This window comes from Brachionichthys hirsutus, chromosome 18 (genome assembly GCF_040956055.1).
Source record: "Brachionichthys hirsutus isolate HB-005 chromosome 18, CSIRO-AGI_Bhir_v1, whole genome shotgun sequence".
In the NCBI taxonomy this organism is placed as follows: Eukaryota; Metazoa; Chordata; class Actinopteri; order Lophiiformes; family Brachionichthyidae; genus Brachionichthys; species Brachionichthys hirsutus.
This window is the reverse complement of record NC_090914.1, coordinates 6925969-6952287: the sequence shown is the minus strand read 5'-3', so window position 1 is coordinate 6952287 and position 26319 is coordinate 6925969. Positions and strand designations below refer to the sequence as shown.

The 26319-nt window shown below is 41.0% G+C and overlaps 3 protein-coding genes across 3 annotated transcripts; 1 reads left to right on the top strand and 2 right to left on the bottom strand.

Annotated features, from left to right (window-relative positions):
* Window positions 1–923: 923 nt before the first annotated feature.
* znf292a (zinc finger protein 292a) lies at window positions 924–13112 on the bottom strand. Its single transcript, XM_068751980.1, has 9 exons — window positions 12963–13112; window positions 10871–11025; window positions 9451–9529; window positions 8985–9120; window positions 8682–8884; window positions 8251–8387; window positions 7608–7749; window positions 5684–7487; window positions 924–5593 (listed from the first exon to the last, which is right to left on the bottom strand). Exons 1-9 carry the CDS (start codon window positions 13110–13112, stop codon window positions 1296–1298), a joined length of 7104 nt encoding a protein of 2367 aa, XP_068608081.1. The 3' UTR covers window positions 924–1295.
* A 1020-nt stretch (window positions 13113–14132) lies between these two features.
* cga (glycoprotein hormones, alpha polypeptide) lies at window positions 14133–14974 on the bottom strand. The gene is made up of 3 exons (XM_068752421.1): window positions 14881–14974; window positions 14498–14688; window positions 14133–14213 (listed from the first exon to the last, which is right to left on the bottom strand). Exons 1-3 carry the CDS (start codon window positions 14972–14974, stop codon window positions 14133–14135), a joined length of 366 nt encoding a protein of 121 aa, XP_068608522.1.
* Window positions 14975–18378: 3404 nt separating this feature from the next.
* On the top strand, window positions 18379–26024 carry LOC137907921 (heterogeneous nuclear ribonucleoprotein Q). The gene is made up of 12 exons (XM_068752282.1): window positions 18379–18434; window positions 19938–20097; window positions 20883–21001; window positions 21276–21383; window positions 21591–21704; window positions 21908–22084; window positions 22331–22466; window positions 23048–23253; window positions 23372–23521; window positions 23592–23713; window positions 23833–24161; window positions 24355–26024. Exons 2-12 carry the CDS (start codon window positions 19950–19952, stop codon window positions 24381–24383), a joined length of 1638 nt encoding a protein of 545 aa, XP_068608383.1. The 5' UTR covers window positions 18379–18434; window positions 19938–19949; the 3' UTR covers window positions 24384–26024.
* The last annotated feature ends 295 nt before the right edge of the window (window positions 26025–26319 follow it).

The window sequence follows — 26319 nt, the reverse complement described above, 5'->3', positions numbered from 1 at the left end:
ATTTAGGGTCAAATAGTTAGCAAAAGCTGTTGCATGCGCTGTTCCGATGCGGAGTGGGAATTACGCGCCAGTGTGACGTTTACGGAACAAGTTGCGTTCAGCTAAAGAACTGCGCGAAAAGTAAAGGCGTGTATGCTAAAAGTGTACGCGTTCGTTACTTGGAAGTACCTCCAAACAGCGGGCATTTTTTAAATACTTCCTTATTTTTCTTTGTACAAAGCCCCCATGCGGTAAATAAAGAACAAATTTAAATCAAACGCGCCTATTTTCTTATTTTTTGGTCTTAACATTTGAGGACGTTTTTCCAACATTGATGAGCTTGAACAACCCCCGATACGCCTCTGCTTCCCTGTGGAATCGCTATCTGATTGTAATCAGATTTAAAAAATGTGTGCAAGGATGTCGCTCTCACCACTTATAATAAAGTAATATGCACACACTGCATTATTATTATATTTATATATTATATATATATTTACATTATAAATATATCTTATTTATCCTTCTGTGTTCAATGTGAAAGCTGCTGAATACTTGGAACTTCCCATGAGATGAATAAAGTATCTATTAGATCTGAACTTTCATAGCGGTAATGTTTTAAATATATATTTATATTTGCATTTTAAGTCCTGTCAAGTGGATAGTAGCTGGCTTGGTTTAATACTCTGGTTACAATGTATCTAGAATAGATAGTTCTAGCTAAAAAAAATAAATAATTCCAATTGAACTAGGAAGCAAGTTATACACAGAAAAGTGACTTGATGCAAATAGGTCATGCAATTGCACAATTTATATAAACGATATATATATTACTTAACACTACATCACAAAAATGACACCAGACAACTTACTTTACAAAAGAACCAGTATATCATTTTATTGAACACTTTGTGGAAGACATGTAAATATTACAGATAGGTCTACTAGTGTTTGAAAAGGATTAATTAAATACAAACAGAAGTTTAAATCCCATAGGGATATATAAAAACATTGTTTTTCTTTAAAAGTCTCCATTTAGCAAAAAAAAAAAAAAAAAAAACATTTTCAGTACTAAGCATAAATACAAACATTTTTCTAAAATCTATGCCCTATAGATTACCTGGTTATTAGATCTAACATACAGTACATACTTAAAATCATCCAAGACATTATTTTCCATTGAGTATAAAATAGGCGATTTCAATGTTAAGTGTGACCATGATGTTATCAGTTTGAAATCGGACACATTAATAAACGAACCATTCTGCAGCATAGCTTCTCAAATCCTGAGTGAGACTGAATTGAAAAATATCGGGCTATGAGCCGCTGTAAAGCCACCTTTTTACTTTTACTATCGGCTTCATATCTTGTAGCTGCTTTAGCAAATGGTCAGCTTCATCTGAAAAGGTGTTATCTATGACAATTTTGACATTGCTCACTGATTTGAGATTCAGGGGATTTCTGAAGTCCACAAGATTTTCACAGCCAGTTATTCTACTTTTCATTGTTAATTTCTGGTTGACAATTAGTTGTCTTTTGGAAGGCAGTTCAGCACTAGATTTGTCATTTAATTTGCGTTTAGTTGATTGTGCTGAGTCTGAGGTTTCCAAAAACTTAAGAAAAGAGTCCTCAAGTCCTAAAGGCTTGAATGACACTGGAGTCACATCATCATCACGTTGTTCTGGGGTTGTTGGAGTAGCAGGATTTGAGTTATCTCTTGAACTGTTAACAGTCAAACGATTCCTAAGTGACTGCATCCTCTCTGGACAAGCTGATGTAGGTTGTGCAGGTTTTCTGGGACGACCTCTTTTGACTACTACTACTTCTATCCCATTAGAAGCTTGAGATTCTGCACTACTGTCCTTCGACAACCTGCTGTCTTCTTGATCTACTCTATCCCTAGATTCATCTATTTTCTGGTCACTGAGCGTTTCAACCTCTTCTGGCTCAGTCTCGGACGATGAGCTGGACATACCCTCTGATTTGTTTGCATCTTTGAATCTGGCTCGTGGGAACTTTTTGCAGAAAATGAACTGGCTCCTCTGGTCCTCAATGTGTCTTTCAGTGAGGCCATGAGTGGTGTAATGCTTAAAAATGCTTCTTTCGGCCCGTTCTACAGCATCACAGCCTATTATCATGCATGGGTACTGCAGGGCAGAATTTTTGGTGCACATTACTGATGCCTCCTCGTGGGATTTTAGTGTAGGCTTTCCAAAACTAGTCCAGTGTTCAATGGACTTTCCTTCTTTCTTTTTAGTGTTTTTCTTCTTAACTTTGAACTTATTTTCCATATTCTCTTTTCCATTGCCAGCGCCTGTAAAAAGTCCCATTGATTTAGTCCTCCTTCCATCTGTAATTTTAGGGTCATAAACATACTCATGCTTTTTGATCAGATGGCGGAGAAGGTTCGACTTAGTTGTGTAAACGCGATCACATCCTTCATACTCGCACTTAAAAGTTTGATCAACCGAGCCGCTTTCAGAGATGGCAATTTCCTTATGGAAATTTTTAATGTGCTCAATGTACCTTTCCACGGAGTTGAATGGGAGCGCACACTCTGGCCGGTCACAGTTGAAAGGCCCTATGGCCATGCTGGCCATCATAGCTGTGGCTTTGTCACGGGAAAACTTGTGGAGTAACAAGTAATGCTGCACCAGCCTTGTGATTCCCATGAACACTCTTGAACAGTCTTTCACTTGACACCTGACTTCATTGTCTTTGTCTACGCTCTGATTGCTCTGTTGTACAACTTGTACAATAGTCTTTTCATTCTCAGCTTCAGCGTTGCTGGGGGGCAATGCTGCCTGATGCATGGCCCTGTAATGAAGAATCAGATTGTGCTGGATTGTGAATGCTGCATTGCATCCTTCATGTACACAGCGATACGGTCTATATGGACTGTAGGCATTCTCTGCATCACACATTTTGAGGCTCAGCTTTTTCTGAAGTTTGTCTTTCCTCTGGGTTTCATCCTTTGTTGGAGTGTTTTTAGAGCTGCCGGGTTTCTCTGGGGAGGATGAAGTAGATGCAGTCATAGGACTGAATTTTGGATCTTTTGCTTTGCTCATTTCTACATCCGTATGTCCTTGCGGCACCTTTGCTTTGCCAGGCAGACTAAGCTTATCCTGGATTTCTGTCTTTTTGTTTCTGGATTTCTGTTTCACATCAGGACTCTTATGTAAAGTAGACACATTTGGTTGCTCTGGGGCATTTTCATGAGTGGATGGTGCCACCTCAAACTGCGAGCTATCAGTCAAATAGCTGTGAGGTGATGGTAATTGTGTAACAGTTGACACCTCAGGAGAAAATCCCTGCATAATCACAATTCCTGGTGAGGTGACCTGATGATCCTTTGGATTTTCAGTGTCTTCTTTTTGAGGAGCAATTGCAATGTCAAGTGGTTCTTGCTTTATAGCCGGTAACATTGCTGCAGGTTGTGCTGTATAACTGCAATTGCCATCAGTAGCACAGCTGATTAGAATGTTATCCTTGTTGAGCCTAAAAGCACGTCTATTTATAGCACTAATCTTATATTTCTGCATTTCTTCCTTTGACAATCGATGAACCTTTTCATAGTGAATTCTCAACCCTGTTGTTCTTGTGAATGTTTTGGGGCAAATCTTACAAGGATATGGAGACAGTTTATACGGTGTCCTTTTCAGCTCCTCTATCATCTCATTAGAGTAGTCGTGCATCTTGCTCAAGTGTCTGAATAATGCCTCTTTTGTCATAAAAGAGTACTCACAGTCATCCTGCTCACATTTAAAAGGTTTGGTGACTTTTTCAGGTGGTCTGTCATCACTTTTACTCAATACTTTTGTTTTTTCAATGTCTGGGGCTGAATCACACTTACTGACATTCCCTTCTGATGACAGAACACTCCGCATCTTTCCTTGTGCAGCCTCAATCAAATCCAGCCGTTGAAAGGCATGTGAAATTTCCATCAAGTGATCCTCTTGACGTGGTAAAGCAAGGGTGGGATTCGACTCTACTGGCTTGTCTTGCTGGTTATCAGAGGAAACTGGACGGGAGTTTGAACAGTCCATTATATTTGTATTTTGTGGCTCTTGTTTCAATGCCATGATTGACGTGAAAGGGGTCAAGCTGCAGGATTCTTGCAAGAAATCCCCATTTGACAGGTTGAGTGTTGCTCCGTTCGAGTCAGGGACTTGGGGATCATTAAGAAAATCAAGAAAAGATGAAGGCAGATCAGCTGTTAGGTCGATTTCATCTACAGGTCTGCACTGTGAGCGTTTTGACAAGTGCCCCCCAAGCGACTTGGTGCTGGTGAACTCTCTGAAGCATCTCCTGCAGATGACCTTGCCATCCTTAATGATGGCTGGCCATTTGGTTCGCTTGCTCAGTCTGCTGCGTTTCCCTTTCGGCATGTCGGGGTCACCAGGCTTTCCATCTGAGGTGTTAGCCTCACAGTCAACATTAGGAGAGTCTTCTTCAAAAGGTGTAGCTGTGTTTGAGGCACTCGGTGGCGTGATCATGCCATTAGCGGTGTTGTCAATTGGTCCACAGCAAGGAGTGGACACATTCTCTGACTTAACAATTGCATGCGTAGGTTTTAAAGCAATTTGAGTCTCTGGGGTAAGACATTTCACGTGAACGTCAACTGATGTGGCATGAGGAAGACCAGAATTTTCACGTTCAGAATACTGCGTGTGGAAACTTGCTTCAGGGAGGCTGTCAATTGTTGAAGTACAATTTCCATTTTCTGACTGGCCTGTCATACTTGCACTGCTTTTTCTTACATCCACACCGTCTCCACTGCCTTCTGGGTGTATTTGTCCATACTGATGCCCTCCATTATGAATTTGCCCTCCATTGTCAAGCATCAGGGAACTGGACACATACTGGGACATTAAACTTGATTCTGAAGCAGCATGTGACAAAGTGGGGCCATGCATAGCTGCCACTGAATGATCACTGTCAGATGGAAGCAATGCTGTGTTTTGTTGATAAGGATCAGTCTGCCATTGAAGATAGCTCCGAGAGGGGTATTCATTCATGTTGAACCCATCTGAATAGCAGTTGTTCATGGGAGGCGCAGACCATGATTGGGACATGTCTGGCTGCACCATTCCACTGGCATTATTTGGACTCCCCCATGTTGGATACGGTGTGGGGTTCACCATTGGTGTGATAGGCACAGGCTCAATCGATCCAGAAAAGCACTGGGCAGGTGAGCTTGAACATCCTGCTTGGTAATCCATTTGCTGCATCCCAGAATTGTTGCATAGTATTTCTGGCTGATTTGATGACCTGTTCCCTGGGTTCTTAGACTGATTAGATGAAGTTGGTCCAGCCTTTTTTGCTGAAATTTTAGCTATCTTGTTGTATTTCTTTGCTAATTTCCAGTCTTCAAATATTTCAGGGTGTTGCTTCTTCACATGCCTAGATAGACTTTTGTTTGTGCTGTATGCCCTTGTGCACTCATTATAGGGGCAACAATGCAGGTTCTCCTCATTGCCAGAATTTACAGCTTGTGTGCTGGGAGGATATCCTTGCAAAAAAGAAGGAATTTCTGTCTTGATTTGACTTGGAGAAATTATTTGAGGAATCACTTTTGGAATTTCATTGGCTTGGATATTATGAATCTGAATTTCTTTGCCTTGGTTATTATGAATCTGAACTTCTTTGCCTTGGACATTATTCATATGAATTTCATTGCCTTGAATACTAGCAACTCCTTCACTCTGTTGACCTACAACAGGATTTGTGATGCTGGGTACAGAATTTACTGGAGTAATCTGTCTCTGTTCAGCCAGGTTTGAGAGCACCAAAGGAATCTCGGGTGCAGTTTTCCCATCAGCGGGTGCTGGAGTGGAGTTTGTAAGGGGAGTGTAGCATTTCGGCGGTTCTTCCATTTCACTATCTGATAAAGAATTCAGCATGCTTTCAATCGAGTGCTTCACTTTCAAAGGAAAAGGTGATGTGCATGAAGATGTTGTTTCATTAGACGTCTTAATACCTGCATCTGATTGAATCATTTCAATGTTTGGGGTGCTCTCGAGTGGTTGTTGTACATTTGGAGTGACAGGAAGGTTTTGGTTTGGGGTGGGAGAACTATTAAATGTCTCATTTGTACAATGACTCGCTTGGTGAGACAGGAACTGCGACTGTGAGTAGAATACTTTGTCGCAGTTATCAGTCTGACAGGTGTAAGTAAGGTAATGCTGAGCCTCATGATCATACAATAAGTAAGCCTCACTGAAAACTTGGCCGCAGTTAGGGAACATACACTGGGCCTTAAATTCAGGATGCGTTTTTCGATGCATGAGAAGCTCAGAATTGGAGTTAAAGTTAGCCTTGCAATCCAACTGAATGCAAATGTATGGTTTGCTGCCACAGTGCATTTGCAAATGATCGTTAAGGTGTCTGACATTAACGAACTGACGTCGGCAGTACTGGCACACCACTTTCTGTTTTTGTATCTCTAAAAACCTCATGGCCTCTTCATCGTCTTTGTGAGATCTGACATGGGCCATGAGGTTACGGAAAAACTTGAATGCCTTGCAACAGTTTTTGACAGGACAGAAACAGTCTTGACTTAAATTTGTGTCAGATGTCGTTTGTTCTATTTTAACAGGAGTTGCCAATTGGTTGCCAATTTGAGATTCAACTTTAACAGGACTACCCAAATTGGCAACACATTTTGGATTTGTTGATGGGCTTTTCGGGGACTGAGGTGGTTTGGTTATTTTCCTGGCAGCTTTCATTGCAGCTAGTCTTTCTTTGCAAGATTGCTTTACATGCGATGCTACATGTGGCTCTAAAATCTCCCTACTTTCAAAACTGTCAGCACAAATTGGGCACAGATACATCCCATCTTTGAAATGTTTCTGCGCATGCCGAACAATTCGATGACCCAGGAACTCCTTGTCACACAAAACACAATACTGCATGTAGGCTCGCCAATTTCTGAACCGCGCAGACACAAAACCCTGCTCCCGGAGTTTTTTAGCCTCTCTGTTTTTTTCTTTTTCATCTGTGATTTCATTGAGTTCATTTGTAGTGGTTAACAGAAAATCCTCAAGGTCTCTATATTCGGGGTGTTTGCCGAGTGCACTTTCTACCTCCTGTTCATCTGTGTCATTGAGTGTGTCGATAGATGAAACAATAGCTGCCTCCTCGCCCATCAGTGCCAAGCAGTTGCGTTTCAATGTTTTCCAGTCCCAGAACTCTGGATCGAAAGGCCACTGTGTCTTCAATGCCAGCAGTAACTCACAGCGTAAGGAGTTGGGTACTGGTAGGCTCCCATCTTCCTCGGGCTTTTGATCGGGTTCATTGTACAGTGACTCCACTGCATAATATGAGTCAATGGTAGGCTGGAGGAGGAACTCCGTCAACTGGCAAGCACGTTTGACCTCTAGATCAGTCGGCAAGAGGCAGGAAATAGTCTTGCAGATGGTAGACTTGCTATCCTTATGGTCACTGGATGTCATTTTCAGAGCTTGAATGCACATTTCCGCACACACTGGGAGTCCCACCTCTCCAACCTACAGGCATTGAGAAAAAAAGAAACAACAAAGATCTTATCGGTCAGTCATTGTTTATGCAAATTGTTAAGAGCAATGGGTCTGCTATCAGCTATAAAATCTGTATACTAGTTTGTTTACCTCATTTTGGATTACTTTGATTAAAAACAGAATATGACAAACACTTCTACACAGAAGGGCCATCTCTTTGCTTTGCCCAAGGAACACATCAGCTGATGACTCTAAACGCATGAGTAGCTTACTCCAGAACAGTGTGAGTTCCCTGTAAAACATTGCAAGCACAATGGTTAAACACAATCGACCATCATGTGCAAAATTATTTAAGCATAATGCCAATATAACATTGGAAAACAGTTTAAAAAAAATACAAATGGGCATCATAATTTCATAGATACTAAGGTGACATCACCACATTGTATTTTATGCTTTGTGTTACTGTAAAACTACACAATGAGAAAAGGTCATTCTTAAAATAAGAGCACTTGGAACCATCAAATATGCTATTTACCATACATTAGGTAACATAAAATATTTATCAAATATTCAAAGTGGCCAAATTAAAACTTGTTGAAAATATAATTTTAATTTAAAAATCACCCAAATTAGAAAAATACTTGACAACCATAGATCTAAATTAAACAAAAGAGAAACATGGTCTAAACTTGATAAACAGCAATCGTCTCTTTGTCTAAATGGTCATTTGCAGCTTGTGTCAGGTTGGATATATGTTCTTCAAGCATCTGCAAAAAATAATTACACTCACCATGCACAATAAACTTCCCCTTGGAGAAGCTGCCTCTTGAGGAAGACAGAACATAAGCAGAGAGCTCCTCTTTCATCTCCCTCTGACTCCAAGTTGCAGATCATTTCAAGAGCATCTTTACAGTCTATGGATGCAATCTGCCGGGGAGGAGAGATGATCAAGGAGAAATTCAATTCAAATAAGGATCTGATACACTAAGCATTCATTATTAAATACTAAACAAATGCTGAGTGATTACTGCCTTTGATTGTCAATCGGTTTTCAATCCAATCGCCCATTTGCTTCATTGATCATTTTATTTACACGCACTCACACACACAAACGGTTCTTAATGTTTGGCTTCAAGACTGGGCCATTATCTGGGTTAGAAATAAGAGCTGCTGTAGGTATTTGCTCGGGGGTCAAACATGCTTTTGTGCATCATTTCTTACCTCTTCCATTAGCTGCTCCTGACTTTTTGTCATACAGATGCAAAGCAAGTACGTTTGTTTGAAGTTTCCTTTTCCTTCATATCCTGCAAACTCTGAACACATCTTTGCAAGGACAGCAGCTTTATCAACGCCGTCTACTTTGATTAGGTGCTTTATTCTCATGTTTAGAAGCGTGGGGCCTTCAAACTCCAGATACTCATGGACTAAATAAAAAGAGCAGACAGAAACAACTCACTCAACTGCGAGGCACACATTTATCAATTATAATTTTGAGCTCAAAATTAACCGCAATTAGAAACAAACCTTGCTCAGTTTGAGGGATTTGATTGGACAGGATGCTGCTTAGTGTGGTGTTGGACCAGACGCCATCCTGCTGTGCCAAAAGTGAGAGCAGACAAAGCTGTGTACTCCCACTGTCTTGTAAAAGGCCGTGTGCCAACTGGAAAAGGAGAATAATAAATATGTTGTGGATAAGTTCCTAAAAGCTCAGTGGAACATACTTTAAATGCCAATTGTCAAAGTTGTTCCGTAGTAAATTTCTCAACTGTTCCTTCACCAAAAAACAAAACGAAATGCAGAACATTTCAGAAAGCGTTATTGAAGAGAAAACCTGCAGCTCAAAATCATGAAGCCCCTCCTCTGTTTTCATTACTTCTCAATGATGCGCTAAACCATTAAATGTACCGTCATTTCCAAGAATCCTGTCAGTGCTCGTTGCTGCAAAGGTAAGGCTCAGAGAGTGTCTCTTCACAGCCCTGAGGATACTGACCTTCGTGGAGGACTGAAACTCCTCCCATAAGGCACCAGGGACATGCTGGGGCAGTAAGAACAGCAATTCCACGCAACTCCTGCAAATCCAACACAGTCATTTGTCACCACTGGATTCAGCTGAAGGAGCGCACTTCACAAATTCAGGTTGAAAATCAACTGAAATGTGATGCTTGAAAGTCAGCGTGACATTTTTGTAAATAGAACTGCTGATGAAGAAGATGACAAACATGATCAAATCAGTTAGACAATAAACAGATCAGTGTTGGTGCACACCAAGTTTGTCACAGTTGCGTTCATATGGCAGCAATGCATCAGCAGAGAATTGCCAGATCATTGAATGTGATTATTAATTGATAATACAAGCCTGATTCCAAAAAAGATTAGGACACTATTGGATGTGTAAAACATAGAAAACAGATAATTAGCTAATCTCTTTTAATATATATTAAATTGAAACCAGCAAAAAAAACAATATCCATCCATTGGATATACCGGTAACAGCATATTCTCAAAGGTGGGATAGCCAAAGCCTGTCGCAGTAACACCAGGTGTCATCAGTCCATTAACAACCATTCTGGGACCCGTTTACATCTATGGGCAATTCAGAGTAAGCACTTCATCCATGCATGAACTATTTTGGACTGTCGGGACACCTGGGATGCACAGGGGATGCAAACGCCACACAGAAAGGCCCCTAGTCATGATTCAAATCTCGCAGTGAGGCGGCCGCAAACACCGCCACACAGACTGCAAAAAAAGAAATCAATTTATGCCCCCCCCCCCCCCCCCTCCCCAATATATTAATGATTTACCTTTCAAATAATTTGGGTCAGGAGTAACAAGTGACTGAGAAAGTTGTGGAAGGATGAAAAAACACTTGTATGGAACTTTCTCCAGGTGAACAGGGTAATTGTTGATAGCATGGACAAGGCACCAGTTCATTACAGGGCCACACAGTCAGACATCAGTACGACTAATAATACACTGATAAACACAATATGTCGATAACTGGATTGTTTTTACATTTTACACAACATATCTCATTACTCCCTACATTTCTATTCTATGCTAAAACACAGACATTAACTCCAAAACTACTTCAACACACACATCGTTTGAATATATGAGTAGTTCATGAATACTGTTTGAGTATTTCCATAATCTTGACATTAAAATGTCTTTTGCTTTAAAAAAAAATCTTTCGTTTTAGATGTGAAATCTGGAAATAGAGTGCAAACAAATTCTCATCATTCAAAGCATGCATACAACTCTTAAACGGATTAGGTTTAGCATATCACAAATCACGTTCAGAAGAGGTTACTGGTTGAATATTGAGAAAAAAATAAATAAAATAAAATAAAAAGCTTCAAAAACTTAAGAGAAACCTTATTTGCGATCCTGTCATTATTCGTACTCACAGTGCTAACTTTTCAAGTAACAGTGGTGCATTTTCACATTCGGAGGAGAGACAGGAGGAAGCCTTAGCAAAGCTGAGGATGGCCACAATGTAGACCTCCAGCAGAGGCAGCGGATCCTCGTCAGTTTTCCAACGGCCAGCATGTTCCACAAGGACCTGGTAAAGTAAAAAATACTACAGTAAGAATAAACCAACTGATGGATTCGCAAAATCGAGTTAACAACTGAGACTAAAGGAAATCGCTGCTGCAGAAGAATGTAGGTTTTTCAAACAAACGTGCAAATATCTAATACTTTAACAAAGGAATATATAGAATCATCAGTTTTATGTTAGGTCCCTATGGAATTGGATTGGGGACTGGAGGTTGGCAGTCCAAAACCCTTGTGTATCACAGTATGGAGTGTGGACAGGTGCTTTCCCCTCCTCCTCGAGCAAGGCACCAAACCCCAAACTACTTCACTTCATCACTCCACATAATCTTGATTGCATGTGTGTTTTATGTATCTAGGGCTATGTGTGTGACATATTACATATGTATAAACGTGTAAAAACAATTTCCCTAAGTGTGGATCAATAAAGTACAGCTATTCTTCCATTTATTTTGGATCAGTGGATGAGCTCACCACTTGATGAAAACTCCCAATTACTTATTTTAGTATTTTCAGATGCTTTATATATTTGAAACTAAATGACAGATGAACATTAAATCAATAAATACCAGTTGGTATAAGCCCTATATTATTTAGACGGTAAATCTTTTTCAGCATTTTTAAAGATTTAAGCTCGGAGTCCAAAAACATGCTGCTTCTGTATCAGTGATTGGTCCAAACAAAGGTTTGGCCTGAGCATGTCTTCCAAATCATGGAATTTCAAAGTGCAAACTTTTAAAATGAATCAATCAACATGTTTAAATCTATTTTTTCCCCTCACAAGGACAAAGTACTTATATTTTAGGATCATTATAAAGGCTGTGTTATAACTTTAATATTTGCCATTCATTTACATTTTGGAAAAACTCACAGCCATCTTCTAAAGATGGCTAACAATCAATTATATATATTTTAAAACGTGATTCTGGATTTGGTCACCAAACAAAGCATCAAAGTTACGTGCGTAAAAAAAAAAAAAAAAAAAAAAGGGTCTTCATTCACGCACTTGTTCCTTTACGCAATGGCACATTTACACCACGACTCCAATGCGTAACGACAAGAGTTACAAACTCTAATGTAGCGACAGCAGATGGAAATCAGACCACCGGAGAGACCTTCCATGATGGTTCCGTGATCGGGAGAAATTAATGAGGAGGATGCGTAATGGAGTCAGGGACCACCACCACTGCCACTTTCATTTTTTCATTTTTATTTTTTTTTGCAAGTCTCACGCAGTTTCACGAAGATCTGTTGATACCCTGCCATCAAATTCAGATCTTTACGCTAGTGCCGTCTATAAAACTGCAATGGACACCCGTTCATCCATTCATGTGGTTCGCTGGATTAATTAGTGAACAAGGCCTGGGCTAGCACCTTGTGGAAAAAAGAAAACCATTCATCTATCGGTACACCCAGCTTCACAAAAGTAACTCACTTTAACGTGAAGATAAAACTTCAACAACGTTAGGATAGCATTCCCCTCGAGGGTGCATTCAAATAATTCCGTGCAAATCAATGCAATCGCCCTGTAAAATGTCGCTAACGGAGCTATCCATTTTTTTTTTTTGCACAGCATGACCACTGCACAGGACAGGGGGGGGACCCTGCATACCAGTTAGCACCATCCATCGGCTATTAGCTATCCGGCCTGGAAAATACGGTTAATACAGGGTCACAGCGCGCACACCGATCGGCCCTGTGGATTTTCCGAATTTTCAAACAAACGCACGCCACGCATAAACAATCCCGACAGAAACTCTGCAAAGGGTAAATGCGTTTTTTTTTTTTCCCCTCGCGTCTTGGAAACAACCAGGCGGCTAGCTAAGACAGCTAGCTCCTTAGCTACATTGTTGTAGCAAATGCAGACGCGCATCCCTCGGCCGAGGAAGCCAGAGAGGGGCTTGCAGGGTTGCCCGGGGATGTGCAGCGGGAGACGGCGCTAACCTGGCAGAACTCCTGGCAGAAATACAGGGAGGCTTCCAGCGGAGGTTGCGAGCTCTCTTTTAGCGTCGTGGTCAAACCCTGGAACCGCTCTCGGAGCTCGTCGATAGCTTTCCGTGTGTCATATTCCTTCTCTGTCTCCCCCTCCGCCATCTTCACAACAATCACGACCGCGTACGCACAGATGTTACGCTTGGCCGAGACTCGCACACGCGCGCGCACGCAGGGGGGAAGGGAGATTATACACACAGTCGCAAAAACCCCCCTGATGTCGATAAAGCATCCACGTCCTTACGCGCAAAGTCACACCACGCAAACAGCGCTCTCTTCAACGCTGCCTTGCAATGCCTTTCGTGCACGGCTGCTGCAGGTCAGCCGTCACCTCCATGCAATATGCATCACTGGAAAATAAAATGAAGCAACATCTGTTTTTGTTTGTTTGTCGGTGTTCACGGCCTTACAAGATGTCCAGTGCAAGACATTCTGTTATTTCATGTTTTCCAGAGAGGTCAGACTTGCACGCCAGGGTCAGCCAACATCATCGGTGATTGTGTGACTTTGGTCAAGGGCATTTTAAACAGGCCCGATGTTCACTATCTAGGGTCAGACAGTGGGCTATTTAAAGTATTAATCAATAAGTAAAGGGTGAAATCCAGATTTTATTTTTTTTATCCTGACGGGTATCCGGATCACTTTGAAAATCTAAGATAGAACGAGACCCATTTTCATAGTTTTTTCATGAAGATCCACATCTAGCAGTTTTTACGTAATTCTGCTAACAGACAAACAGACGCCCTCAAAACCTTCCTTGGCGGAGCTAATAAGAAGTCAGGGTTTTAAGATGCATAAACCAATCATTATCCTAAAACAGATTTCACTTCCATTTTTGCATTAACGATTTATGAATTGGCAAACAGCAAAATCGTGTCAGCGAAAGATACATCAATGAAAATGCAAACTCTGGATTCATATTTTAATTGCTTTTTAATCTACACACAATGCAAAACTGCCTAATGCAAAACTAAAGGCCACTTTCACATCACATACACATGTTCTTTCCAAAAAATATTATCTACCAACACAAGAATATACATTTTAAAACACAGAGTGGCTTGTGCATATTAGAAGAAGCATCATTTGTTGCCAAGCAGAGTGGTGTTCAGTTCATATCTGTCATATCTTGTGAAAATAGCAGGTGCTGCAGTGGCAGTCTGTGTGGTTTCTCACCCTCTGAGGTATGCCAGCCACCTCTGTCTGAAAGGAAGAAATAAGAGTTTTAATAGGAGTATTGATAAAGTAGGGTATATGGACATAATTTAATATGATATAAAATCAACAAAGCCAGAGCAAAAACTGCAGACCGATAAAATAAATAAACAATAATAGCAGCATTTCATCTGCACACACGGCATGCAATTTCTTATCAATCCAACCAATTTATTTAAGACTAATTCAAATCTTAATCCCACCTCTACAATATGTAGTAAATTTTCACAGCGTCTCAATAAAACTTTGTCCGACACGTCCAATGCCGGCACCTGTACCTCGTAGCTGTGCCTTGCGACGCAACAGGTTGCCTCCGAGGTGATGTTTTTTGGGATAGTCATCGTCCTCATGGCCTTGAGAGGTGTTGGATACGCTCTAGAGAAGCAGCAGCCCATGCACTGATAGACTGGACGATCCCTGGAGAAAAAACTGTTCTTCCTCAGCGTGCACTCCTGACAGCCCACTGGAGAGACACCAGACCAGACTTCACTATTGATCACGGACAGCTTGTGATAAAGTGCCAAAACTGTACAATGAATTGAAGGGCAAAGGTGATATTTTACGGCCGGAAATTTTGTTATACATTCTCATTTAGAAAGCCGTAAGATTTGAGAGGAGAGCACAGTGTTATAACTGTCTTGTAAATATAACTTACCGTTTGATAGGTCAATGTTGGGGTAAGAATCAGCAACATAAAGTAGAAAAGAAAAGAGAAGAAGATTCAGTCCAACTGATTTCAATGAGCCCATTGTGGTTGCAGGAGTTCAGAATCAAAACAAAACAGACGTTCCAAATAATGTGTTGAATCAAAACAGGTGGGGGGGGGGAAGAAAGTCAGGGATAAAATGTTACCATGTTGAGAGAAAATTCTCTTTTCATTATGCCTCAGAGCAGGACAGGTTTTTATTGTGGCCATCTTTCCCTCGGGTCCATTTATAGCTGCAACCCTCAGTCTGTGATGACTTCCTGGATTAAGTGAAACCGACAGCGCCAGCCTTATCAATGATCTCACTCATTTATAGGTCCGTTTACAGCCTTTCACGTAATCCCCTCATACACAAACAACGGAAACATGCTTCCATCATCCTTCCGTCCTGACTATGAATGCTGCATCCATGGGCTTTTGTTGCTAATTAATGGGGCTTTCTCATTATTTATTTATCAAAAGTGGGTCCGGTTCAGCATTTGGGATTTTTCTTGGGAATTTTGATTAACTGCAGAAACAATTTTTGTTTGTTTGTTGAGAGTGGTCTTAAAGCGTTCTTGAATATTGAAAAGAGCAATGAAACATGATTTTTGAAAGCAAAGTCCTACATTGAGAATCACAATCTGTTTTCAACAGATTGCCTCTGCAGCCATCCAAAGAAGAGCACAATAAAAGAATAATTATTGCCATTTTTTTAACTGAGGCATCATTTCTGTTTGAAATCATGACATGACAAACGCAAATTCTCTGACGTGAGGATTTGTTGCTTATCTTTCTTCTAAATAATGACACGTAATTTATTTTTTAAATTACATTTTAATATTATGCTATAGATCTTGTATGCTGTATGCAGCTAATCTTGTGCTACATATGCCGATGTTTCACACCTCATATTTTTTTGTTACCATGCAGAAAACATGCGTCATGACCCAGAAGTGGAGGAATTGATAATGTCATGAATAAATGAAGAGATATCTGATAACTCTTAAGGAATATCCATCTGTCCATCTCCAACATCCAAAATGTCAAGGATGAATATGAATCTACTGGGCGTTTCATCTGCCTGTTTACTTGAGCACTCATGTCCGGTGCCCTTGGTTGCCCTGGCGATAAATCCTTGGCCTACGACTTGTAATTTAATGAGCAATGAAGTCAAGATGTTTAAATCACAAAGATATCTAAAGGCTGTATTTCATCATTTTAAATGAAATGCTAACGTGTGTGTTTTAATTCCCATTTCTGTTGATAATAGGACTAATAATAACAACTGATGTATTTTTTTTGGTCAATATGAGATGTTTTTTTAATTATGAAAAACGAATCTGAATTTAACGGGTGAATAGCTGATTCTGAATATGATTATTAGCAGTCCTTTAATTTTCTTTTATTTTGCAATTAACTGGACACCTGTCCAGGGTGCCTTAGACCTACACCACAGCATCTTTATTTACAAAACAAGAGTCGTTGCTTCGTTTCTTTTTTTCTCCCATCATGGGAGGAACAGGCGTTACAGTGGCCATGTTGATGCCCCAGCCTCAGTTCAAAGCTGAGACACCCTGGATGGAATCATCAAGATAACCTCAGACAATCCAAAGTAATCAGAGAGAGTCTTTACAAAACAAACGGCAGAGACCGATTGAAAATGAACACAAAATCCAAGTCAAGCATAATTATGACCCTCGCTCAGTCCTCGCTGAATACTGAGGTAAACTGAGAATCATGTTATTATAAAATATTAGGGTTTTTTGCCGTTAAGGGCACACAATGCAAAAGAAAATAAAAATTCGGCACCAGTTGTGGATGGTGTGTGTATATTGCTATTACCAGTAGTTTCTGCTATTTCGTTGTTATTCTGTTCTTACAGAATTTTTCTTTGATTTTAGTCAGTTTTCTCTGTTTATCTATATAAATGTTGTCCTTGTGCGGATGCGCGGGGAAATCAATGAAGACGTAGCTTCACTTCACACCATAATATCTATGAATATCTGACTGAGCTGTATTAAAGATGAGTTCAGCCACGAGCCAAATATTAAGGCCATGATTCATGGTGGTTGTGATGGAGATAACAGATGACCCAAACTAATAGCCTGAATTTCACTCATTGTATGTGCATGTGTGTATTTCTAGAGGCAAGATTCAAAGAATATTCACTGATCAGTACCTGGGAACATTTGTAATTTTAAAGCTATCAACAAGCGGAAGTTTAAGTAACATTATTTGGGCATGTGGAGAGGAGAGATTTAAATTTATGAGAAGAGTGACACAGTGTGGTGAAAAGCGGGACTCACTCTATAGTCACTGAATAGTATTTGGCGGCATTTTAAACGCCTACAAGTAAATGTGTTTTTAGGGTTAAGGTGTTGAGCTTTACAATTCTATTCAATAAATATATAAAAAAATGTACCTTACATTTTACTGCTGATTTGAAAGTCATGTGTTTAGGTCAACTGTTGAGGTACATACAGGATTACTTCATGAGCTCAAAAGAATATTCCTATTTTCTGCTCTGTGCTTTTTCCAGCTAATCAATGAGAACGTTATCTTTATGTGCGCCCCCAAATACTATCCTGTCTTCACAGCACCACTACTAGTCAGTGGTTAAAGTTAGTGACTTCCTGTTGTTCGCTGGTTAAAGTACAGCTTCAGATCTTTCTAACAAGCCCTTGATTGTCTCTGTGTGCAAAGAACTCACGCTAATAACCCCGTGCGTAAAGTGTGGAATGTCTTAAACAGTCTCAGGTGCAGGGGTCATTCACATATGATTTGCGTATGTAAATCGAGGGGTGGACGGGGCGGGGTTGCCTACTCCAACATGTGCGCTCGATTCCGCGTTGATTAGGATGTTTCAAGGAAATGGTTTTGGATTCATGCGCGGTTTCATACATCTGGATCTTTTGGTGCGCACGCCTTGTTTCAGTAGGGAATCAACGCAAGTCTTGAGACATGAGGCCCCTGGAGAATTATTTCTGAACGGAGACGAACGCTTTCATGTTATTGGGCGAGCCAAAGGAGCTGCACAAATATGTTATAAAAACTAGTTTCAGTACGAAATAACTGCAATGGCGCGCATCTAAAAAATTGAGCACTCGATTTAAAATCCATCATTCTAAAATTATTAGTGCTGATAAATGAAAGGGTATTCAATCAATTGATATAATGCATGGTTTGATCAACGTTTTTTTTTCGTCGTTAAGGCTTTGAAACAAAAGATATGTCGGCGGTATCGCTGCCGTGAATTTCCACGTCGTCGATAATTGTGATTCCGCGGATGACCTGCCGCTCCACCGTAAAATGCATACAAGGCAAGCCCGTGCAAGGCTGTGCAAGAAACCCCACAGACGGGACAAAACTCGAGGCGTGAACGTGGCAGCCATTTTACATCATCAAGAGTGAATGACTGAAGCCGGACCAGTGCCGGGAGTTTTACACTTTTTCTGTCTTTTAAATATCACATTTATCTTCCTAAGTAATCAACACCATACACGTTGGTGATCCGGCGGCAGGTAGGGCGATTAATACTATTCGATCAAGTGATTGTTGCTTGTTTTGATTGATTAAAAAGTCTGAATCGTGCGGTGCTGTTTCAAACAATGTGGAAACTGGTGGTGGCTGGGAACGACTTCTCCAGACCGGCTTTTTGAAAATGGACTCTTCCTATACGGCGGCGCGCTGACAAACCACGTATCTAGCAGGCTAAGCCCGTTAGCTACCCGGGCATTGTTAAATCTAACTTAATTTTAAAAGGACGTTTGGGTAATTGGTGCCGACAAATGACGACGTAACAATGGCCTCGCTGAAATTAGGCTCGAATTAGCATGCTAGCCTAAGTTAGCCTGTTTTGACAGATCGTGGAATTGACACGCTCATTGTCATCGAATGCTAACGGCGGCTAGGTGGCAAAATACCGTAGTTTAGCACGAATATTCGGTCCGGCGTTTTTGTTTTACTACCCGACGCGTGTCGTAAACACTGAAATCGTGAAAGCAGACGGAAAAATTGGGAATGCATCCTGGCGCGTCATGTTATTGTGCTGAGGAAGGACCCCAGTTAGCGCGATTACCCCAACATTAGCATCGCAGCTCGCTAGCTAGCTGCTATCCTCAACGTGTGCGAGTCGGTCCCTCCCCGTTAATCCTGACGCTATCGGGAACACTGGGGGGGGGGGGCAAAAATAATAGCGCTTATAGAGTATATAATTTTACAACAAATGAAACGCCATTTTGCCCGAGGGGTTTTAACGATAGCTACTAATATCTTTGAGAAATGTTCAAATAATAGGAAAGCACGTGCTGGCCGAGATATTGATCAGCATGCACTATAAAAGGGATTGCTTCGCAAAGAATCAGGTTAATGTCGAGACACGCATGGAAGGAAACAGATGGATTAGTCATTAGCGTGGTAATTGTTTTATTTACCTTTTGTGGCACAATATGTGTTTACAAAGTACCAGGAGTAAATTACTAAAGGCTGCGGTACTTGGTTGGTCTCCGGAAACCAGTGCTCGGCCTTTGATGGAACACGTGTTACTGTAATGTAGCTTGTGCTGAAGTCAGCAGTGAGAAGGTAAGCTAACATGCAATTTAGAGACCAGAGCAGACCAGGCTCTGCAAGCGAGCAGTGAAAACCGGCATTGCAAAGTGAACTTGGCGACATTTCCACCACCGATTTAGCCGAGAACGACGCAGAATGGAAAGCATTGCCGGATTACATTTTGTTTGTGCGTCGTTTTCCATGCACGCGATGGATTTATACCTCATCCAAGCTGCAAGTGTAAACTGGGGATAGTGAAAAGTCTCCAGCCACAACCGTAATTTGTGTTGACACAGCAACCTGTTAATGCGCATTGATCAACTTTGCATGAGGAGAAAATCACATTATCCAGGCTTCGAAATGGTTAAAGCGGTTTTGATTTTTTTCTTTTGACGCATCAGACTTTGCACTCTCCTGAATACATCCCAAGTCTTGCCCTTGACCCAGGATTAATTTGGCTCATTGCATTTACACAGATTTCTGGAGACATGGCCACAGAACATATTAATGGGAATGGTCCAGAAGAACCAATGGACACCTCTGCTGCAGTTACCCATTCTGAACACTTCCAGACTTTATTAGAAGCTGGTTTACCACAGAAAGTTGCTGAAAAACTAGATGAAATTTACATAGCAGGTAAGGCACAACGAACATACTTGCATATTCGAATATGCAAATCACCATGTTTATCAATTTATTGCATGTATTGTCATTCTATCACCTTTTTGAATGGGGGAATTTGGATCCTGAAGCAACTTTTTGTGGTTTCCTACCAAAATGGGTACTGCAGTGCTACAAAATGTTAAATTACACATCACTTGTGAAAATGTGTAAATGATTGCAGCATTTGCATTCCCAACATGGTTGCATGAGCCCTGGTTTTAGGGCAAATTAATTGTCCTATTCTTTATTGTCTTCGTGAGCTTGTTCAAGCTTCCCATTCATTTCTATCAAGTTTCTCTGCATCCCATAAAACTGTTTGCAGTGTGTCTAGAATGAAGCTGCCGTGACAGTCGATGGGTCATTTTAGGACCGTTTGGTCTGGGCCTGTCAGATCTAGAAATGTACTGGCCAGGCCATTTCAGCCAGATGGGACCAGGACAGAAACAATGGCAGCAGCTGTCTGGTGTGTTGCTGCCCAGGACAGGTGACGGCCCCTCTATAGGAGAGAATGCAGACTCGGTCGTTACAAACTCCAGCCACGATATTGAGGGGCACTGTCACATCTGCAAACATTTTCAGGTTACAAAGGGAAGATAATGCAGACTAATGAATACAGTACATTTCAGCTGCCCCCCCCCCCACTCATTCCTGCAGTAATCATATGTTTAATCTTATCCTTTCAGTTGTATGCAATGAAATAAATTGTGAGTCGGTCTTGCTAGGAGCTCAGCGTTTCTTCTCTGCTGTCCCTCCTCCAGGCTTGGTGTCACACAGTGACTTGGATGACCGAGCAATTGAGGCTCTGAAAGAATTCAACGAGGAAGGTGCTCTGCAAGTCCTTTTGGAATTTAAGGACAGTGACCTCTCGCATGTTCAGGTAGGAGTGCGTTACTGCTGTTCCTGCTGGTGCGATAACTTCACACAAAACGGATCAATGTCTTCTGTGCAGTGTCATTTATAATGGCATTACATAGTCGGGTTGTGATTGCATGATAGATTTCAGATATCGTTGATCTTATCTACGAAGCCGGGTCTTGCCGTCCTGTTTAGCATTTAATTGTTTTTTGTAGAGCAGCAATCAGAACTTGATTCAATGGGATGGATTGACGTGCGATTTTGTGTAACAAGTCTTTTCTTCTTCTTCTTCTTAGAACAAAAGTGCCTTTCTTTGTGGTGTGATGAAGACGTACAGACAGCGAGAGAAACAAGGGACCAAAGTGTCAGACACCAATAAAGGACCAGATGAAGCCAAAATCAAAGTGAGAGCTAATCCCGTGTATAAAGATTGCGTCGTATCTGATTTAAAGCTCAGGGCAACGTGTGCTGTTGGAGTCAAAGACCCGTTCAAACAAGACATTTTGACATTTTTTGCATGCTTTTAATATGCTTCCCACAAGTTTGATGTGTAACTTCTGTTTTTAATTCTTGGAACTTAAACATTATCCCCTCCTGCATGTTTTCCTTAGGCTTTGCTGGAGAGGACTGGCTACACGCTTGATGTGACAACAGGCCAGAGGAAGTATGGAGGTCCCCCACCGGAGTCTGCCCACTCAGGGGCTCAGCCAACCATTGGTACAGAGGTAGAGAACATTCCATTTTTTTTACTGTTTGGTTTCATAAGGTGTCCCAATGATGAATTATTAATTATCCTCTGTAGTAACCGTGGTTACGCTGATAGTTTACCGCTAAGATCTGACTGGATACTGGCTTGCCTAAATGCCTCCTATGTCAAATGAGTTTTTCCCCTCACGCTCCATGTTTTTCTCTGCTGTCGATCTTGCAGATATTTGTAGGTAAAATCCCCAGAGACCTTTTTGAGGATGAGCTGGTTCCGCTGTTTGAGAAAGCCGGGCCCATCTGGGACTTGCGCCTGATGATGGATCCTCTCAGTGGCCTGAACAGAGGCTATGCCTTTGTCACTTTCTGCACTAAAGAAGCTGCACAGCAGGCTGTCAAGCTGGTAAGCCTGCTTTATTCTTCAGTGTAGCCAGAAAGAGGGTCGGATGTAATTACCAGTTAAAACAAACAATTAAAGGATAGTAATGATTATAATGAAAGCTTTATAGAATGTAGTGTTCATAGGTTATATAACATGTAAAGCTATCAGAAAAGTATCTCGTTAGTTACAGATTACAAAGGTGGCAAGTCTTGCTACTTTTTCCCACAGCCTTTATTCCTTCCTAATGTATCCTCCATTCATTCACAGTGCAACAACAATGAAATTCGACCGGGTAAACACATTGGCGTATGCATCTCTGTGGCCAATAATAGATTGTTTGTTGGCTCCATCCCCAAGAGTAAAACAAAAGAGCAGATTGCCGAAGAATTCGCAAAAGTCACAGGTAAAGCGGCTCGCTTCTTTGATCCCTTACTCAGTAAAGTACTCTGCTGAGTAATTATCTGTTATTTATTTTTTCCTGCCAAATAGATTCTGCATTGTAGAATTGTTGCGAATGAGTCTGAGTGAAGAAGTTTCCGTTTGTGTCCAAATGATGATTGTATTACTATCCTGGAGTGACTCGTGTTACTGTGATGGTTTACCGCTAAGATCTGATTGGACACACAGGGTGTTTTTACGCCTGTAGTTGATTCAACTTAAAAAAAGATTATTATTTTTAAAATATATTTTCTTCTGTGATTTGTTCTGGTTTAACAAATAAAAAATTAGCCTGCTGTGAAAATATCCTAAATATAATCAAGTCAGTGTTTTGACATCAGATACCATAAAATACTATAATTTCTTAATTTCTCTTTACAGCTGTTGTAAGTAAAATTAGAAAAAACCCAAACTTGAACTAATTTGTTTTAAAGCAAAAAATACTGTCTGTTTTACTTTTAGAATATAGATCAGCTGATCGATGCAACATTGATTCCTGCGGACAAAGCCTAATTAAGAACCTGCTTTTTTCCCCTTTCTCTGCAGAGGGTCTAAATGATGTCATATTGTACCATCAGCCAGACGACAAGAAGAAGAATCGGGGCTTTTGCTTTCTGGAATATGAAGATCACAAAACAGCAGCTCAGGCTCGTCGCCGGCTGATGAGTGGCAAGGTTAAAGTGTGGGGAAATGTGGTCACTGTGGAGTGGGCAGATCCCATCGAGGACCCAGACCCAGAGGTCATGGCCAAGGTGAAGCGGCAGGACAAGAGTCTGCCAGTAGCATTCTGTGTAGATGTACATGTGACCTAAACTTCTGTGGTTGCAGTTGTTCCAGCTTCTTATGAGAATCTTGTGTTTTTGTTTCCAGGTTAAGGTGCTGTTTGTGAGGAACTTGGCTTGCACTGTCACGGAGGAGATACTTGAAAAGGCCTTCAGTCAGTTTGGCAAGCTGGAAAGGGTGAAAAAATTGAAAGACTACGCCTTCATCCATTTCGAGGAAAGAGATGGTGCTGTAAAGGTAAGGGAGAGACATGGAGATGATCATGAACATTTATGTGCAAGAGAAGTTACATTGCTCTCTCTTACAGGCATTGGCTGATCTCAATGGCAAAGACCTCGAAGGAGAGCGCATTGAAATTGTCTTCGCCAAGCCGCCTGACCAGAAAAGAAAGGAGCGCAAAGCTCAGAGACAAGCTGCTAAAACACAAATGTAAGGGAACGAAGCAACGCATAACCCCTTACTTTTTCAGCAAACAGTCATCTTGCTTTCATTTTAATGCAACGTACAGGAAGCTATGTACACGCTGAGGTTTTGCACCTTCTTTCCAGGTACGACGAATACTATTATTATGGGCCTCCTCACATGCCGCCACCAACACGAACCAGAGGCCGAGGTGGGCGAGGAGGTTATTCCTACCATCCCGATTATTACGGCTATGAAGACTATTACGATTACTACGGATACGACTACCACAACTACCGGGGCGGCTATGAAGACCCATACTACGGCTATGATGACTTCCAGGGGTCTGGGAGAGGACGAGGAGGGAGGGGAGCGGTCCGCGGCAACGGCAATCAGACCAGGGGTCGTGGCGCTGTCACACCTCGGGGCCGATTGACCTTCTCCCAGCGAGGATGTCCTGGAACGAGCAGCAGAGGTAAATGAAAGCTATTAGTGACACAGTGGTGACGATTCTGTTTGGAAGATTTACATCAGATTAACGAATGAAGGATTCGTTAATAAATGTCATCAGGCCATCAACCTGAATGTTGTTCAGGTTGGGTTTTATTTTTAGTCCTCCAGAATTGTGCAATCATTTAATAAATACATCTTTGCTCTTGTTGTTCCAGCAGGGAAACGGGGCCGAGGCCGATCCTGACCTGTCGGAGTGGATACTGACTGGATGTTCGGGGTTACACCATAAGCTGCCGTAGATGTTGAAGAAGGAAAAAAAAAAAAGAAAAGAGCACGAAAAAAAAAGGTCCAATGATATTCCAGCCTTACAGAAGAAGCATCACTCATGTTTTTCTTTTCTTTTCTTTTTTTACACTTATTTCTGAAACTGCCACCTTAAAAAGATGACCGGAGGATTCTGAATACTTGCCCCAGCCTCTTAACTCTGAGGATTCTGAATACTTGCCCCAGCCTCTTAACTCTGAGGATTCTGAATACTTGTCCCAGCCTCTTAATCCTGAGCCCCTGTGCCCAGCCCTGGTATACAGGGCTCTATGTATTGCCCTTACAATCTACCCCTTCCCTGTCCCTGAACATGCCATTTTTAAGAATAATTATTGAAGAATTTGCACTTTTTAAGTTCTTGGATTTGAAGTGGCTCAAAAGAGCTTGATGCTATTGTATATTTTTGTGCTAATCACAATTTTTATTGTTGGAATATCCATGTTTATCTTAATTGTTTGATCTGGATGTTTGACAGAGAACATCTGCAGGTTTTTTGGGTGTACCCACCTGGCATGGAGAAGTCAGGCATTCCAGGAAAGTGGTTCTTTTCAGAACCTGTCTTTTAAAGGGTTGGTTGACTACCTCAGTACAGAGGACTAAACTACCCGGCCTGTACTGTAAATAGGGAAACTATATTGATGAAAGCAAGGCTTGTTTCTTACAAAATATGCACAAGAGCTGCAGTGCAAAAACAATGTACTTAATGTAATATAGTCATTTCAGCTGCAGCTCTGACACTGCAAACAGTCTAACTGGGCATGCAAAACAATCTCATATGATGAGTCTGAACAAGCCTTGCTTTTGTCCTATTTTGAACTGAATTAGCTGCCTTGCTTCTTCAGAATATGTAGTTACTGGTTGTATAGTTTTTTCGGATAAAATGTTACTTTTGTAAAGGCTTAACATCACGGGCATCCAACTGCCTTTGATTTGAGAGAAAAAAAAAAAACAGAACGAAAAATGAAAGCCCTGCAGTGTCCCTTCGTGCCGCTGTTTTTTCAGTGGGTTTGTTTTTATGAAATAATTTCAACACCAGAATGTGTCGTGATGTAATCGGAATATTCTTCGTATGAAATCATGTTAATTTTGATTGATCTCTCCTCAGCGACTACGTCAAAGATCTTTCGCGATCATCTTAACAGATGACTGAGTTGCCATATAGCCCAGCCAGTGGAGCGTGTGTGCCTAATGTTAGCTGCCGTTACTTGGCGAGGGATCGTCGTCACGCAGCGGTAGAAGGGATACTGCAGTGAATGATTTCTATTTCCAGGTATAGCAAAAAGGAAACTGCTCTTCAATCCCAGTTTTCTATACAGTTAACTCCCTCAAAATCACAACAACCACCTTTTGAAAAAAAGATGTTAGCAGTTTTAAACTATTGTTGGTGGCCAACAACGTTTTTTGCATTCCTGCAAATAAATTGTTTTATACTGTAAAATGGAGGTGAGTGTAACTTATTTTTGTAATAAAGTTTTTGATTTCTATCTGTGTCTCACTCTTTGGGTGCAGTCTGAGATGTAAGTAGTCGTCATGCGTTCCATTTGGATTACAATCTTTGTGAAACTAGAGTGGGAGTTGTATGTAACTAATCTGAAGATTTGGTTACGTGCACCTCGGAAAATGTAGTAATTGAAACGATACAACAAAGTACAAGATCTATCAGGATTTTAAAATTGTATTAATTTGCAATGCAATCATTTTGACATCAGTCGATGTGTTGCTAGTTTGGGTTCTGGTTCTTAAATTATTATTAAATTACAACTAATCTAAGTGCTGTTGCATCTGTTGGGACAAAGAATGCTGTGAAAAATGGCCAAAAGAGACTGAAGACTAAAACATACGAATATCCAAAATAA